The 1813-nt window shown below is 44.6% G+C and overlaps 1 protein-coding gene across 1 annotated transcript in view; it reads left to right on the top strand.

Annotated features, from left to right (window-relative positions):
* Window positions 1-362: 362 nt before the first annotated feature.
* The window catches only part of Slfn11 (schlafen family member 11), a gene marked incomplete in the record, with an annotated part of 14533 nt that continues 13082 nt past the window's right edge, over window positions 363-1813 (top strand). Inside the window, 1 exon segment of the mRNA XM_013503414.1 lies at window positions 363-1813. Within this exon segment, the coding sequence (XP_013358868.1) occupies window positions 1782-1813 (32 nt within the window).

Genomic DNA, 1813 nt, shown 5'->3' with positions numbered 1-1813 from the left:
GAGCTCTTGTCCTCACTTTGAGCATCGCTTCCTGGCTCTGGAGGGGAAGATGGTGCACTGCTCAGTCTCCTGGAGAAGCTTGTCACACTGGCTTTCCTGAGGGGAACACAGCTGTTCTCATCGTTGGAAGAGCTCAGGACTTCACTGTTGCTGAGGATGGCTGTGGTACCTTTCAGAGGAGCTCTGATTCTATACTTGATCTTAGCCAAAAGGCTGAGAAGCAGTGGAGGGGAGCTCTGATTCTTACTTTAAGTGTCACTTCCTGGCTCCAGTGCAGATTCCTCAGCCTGCTAGCATAGATCCTTCACCCACTGACACAGGCTGTGTAGCTTCCACCACTGACCTTGGGGCCTTCCCAGAGGTGATCTATAAAACAGGCCTGCATGAGGCATTGTCATGGGTTCTTGGCCTCCAGTTGGACTTGTGGAGGGCACTGATATGGGCTCTAGATTCAGCTGTACTCATGCAGGACATTACTATGGAATCCAGGATCTCAGCTGGATTCTTTGGTCTTTAATGTGTGTGGACAGATTTCCTACACTTTTTGTATATGACTCTTTGGGTGAGTATTATAAAATAATCTTAGAATGCAGTGTCCTGTATTGCAGTTTCCCCTTTCAAAACCCCAAACTACAACAGGATCGGTATCTAAAAATATATAAGAAACTCAATAACAAGACAAAACTTAATTACAAAAGAAGAAGGCATGATGTTTTTATTCACCTTTCCTGTAAGTGAGAAAAAATACCTGACATCCTTAAATTAACAGAAGAGAAAGTTATTTTGGTTCCTAGTTTCACTGGGCTTAGTCCATGGTCCACTGGCTCCAAAGCACAACCAGGAGAGTCGAAGGGATGATGGAGGAAAGTGAATTAAGTCATGACTGTCTGGAAGCAGAGAGACAACAGAGGATACAGAGATAAGAATGTATACTTCTACATCATATCACCAGTGGCCCACCTCTAACCATGCATCAGTTCCCAACAGCACATTCAGCTACTGACCTCCTCAACAGATATATCCACTGGTAAGTACAGCACCCTAATGATCCATTCCACTTCCAAACACATGAGAGTTTGGGGGTAGTTTTTAGACCTAAATCATAACATTCCACTCTTGAGCCCCAGGAGGCTCAAGTCCATCTCATTCTGCAAAATGCATTTAGTTCATCTCTAAGAGTTGACAGTCTTGACAGTATGAGCATTGCTGAAAATTCCAGCTCCAATGTCTCCTCTGAGAATCAAGACATACTCAGCTGTGAGTCCTGTTAAAGATAAAAAAGAAAGTTAAATGTTTCCAGCATAAAATGGCACAAGACAAACATTCCCACTCCAAAAGGGATATATGGCAGGATAGAAGAGAAGTGGACCAAAGCGAAACCAAAACAATCAGGGCAAATACTAAATGCCATAGTTCCATAGACAGCACCCAGAGAGGGTTGTGTTGATGTGTTAATTCCACAGAGCTTGGGCAGCTCTGTCCCTGTAGAATTGCTGGTCACAGCCCATATGCCCTCACTCTTGGGCTATTTCTGGTCACTTTCTGCAGCTTTCCTCAGCAGAGACTCCACAGTCCTGGTTTCTTCAATTTCCTAGGGTTTCCATTGTACCTTTGAGTTATACTCACAGCTTCATGTATTGCTCTAGGAGGATGTCCTTACCAGGCCTCTTAGGCCTTCCATTGAAATCTGAGGAGAAACCTCCATGATTCCATAACTCTTGCATTTTGTATACCTGAAAAGTTAGCACTATGTGAGTGATGCCAGGGTCTTCCACCACCTCATGCGGGAGCTGGCTTCCTTGGGTCATGGCTG

This window comes from Chinchilla lanigera, unplaced genomic scaffold (assembly GCF_000276665.1).
Source record: "Chinchilla lanigera isolate Chin_1 unplaced genomic scaffold, ChiLan1.0 scaffold00080, whole genome shotgun sequence".
NCBI classification, from domain to species: Eukaryota; Metazoa; Chordata; class Mammalia; order Rodentia; family Chinchillidae; genus Chinchilla; species Chinchilla lanigera.
This window is presented reverse-complemented; position numbering and strand designations above follow the sequence as displayed.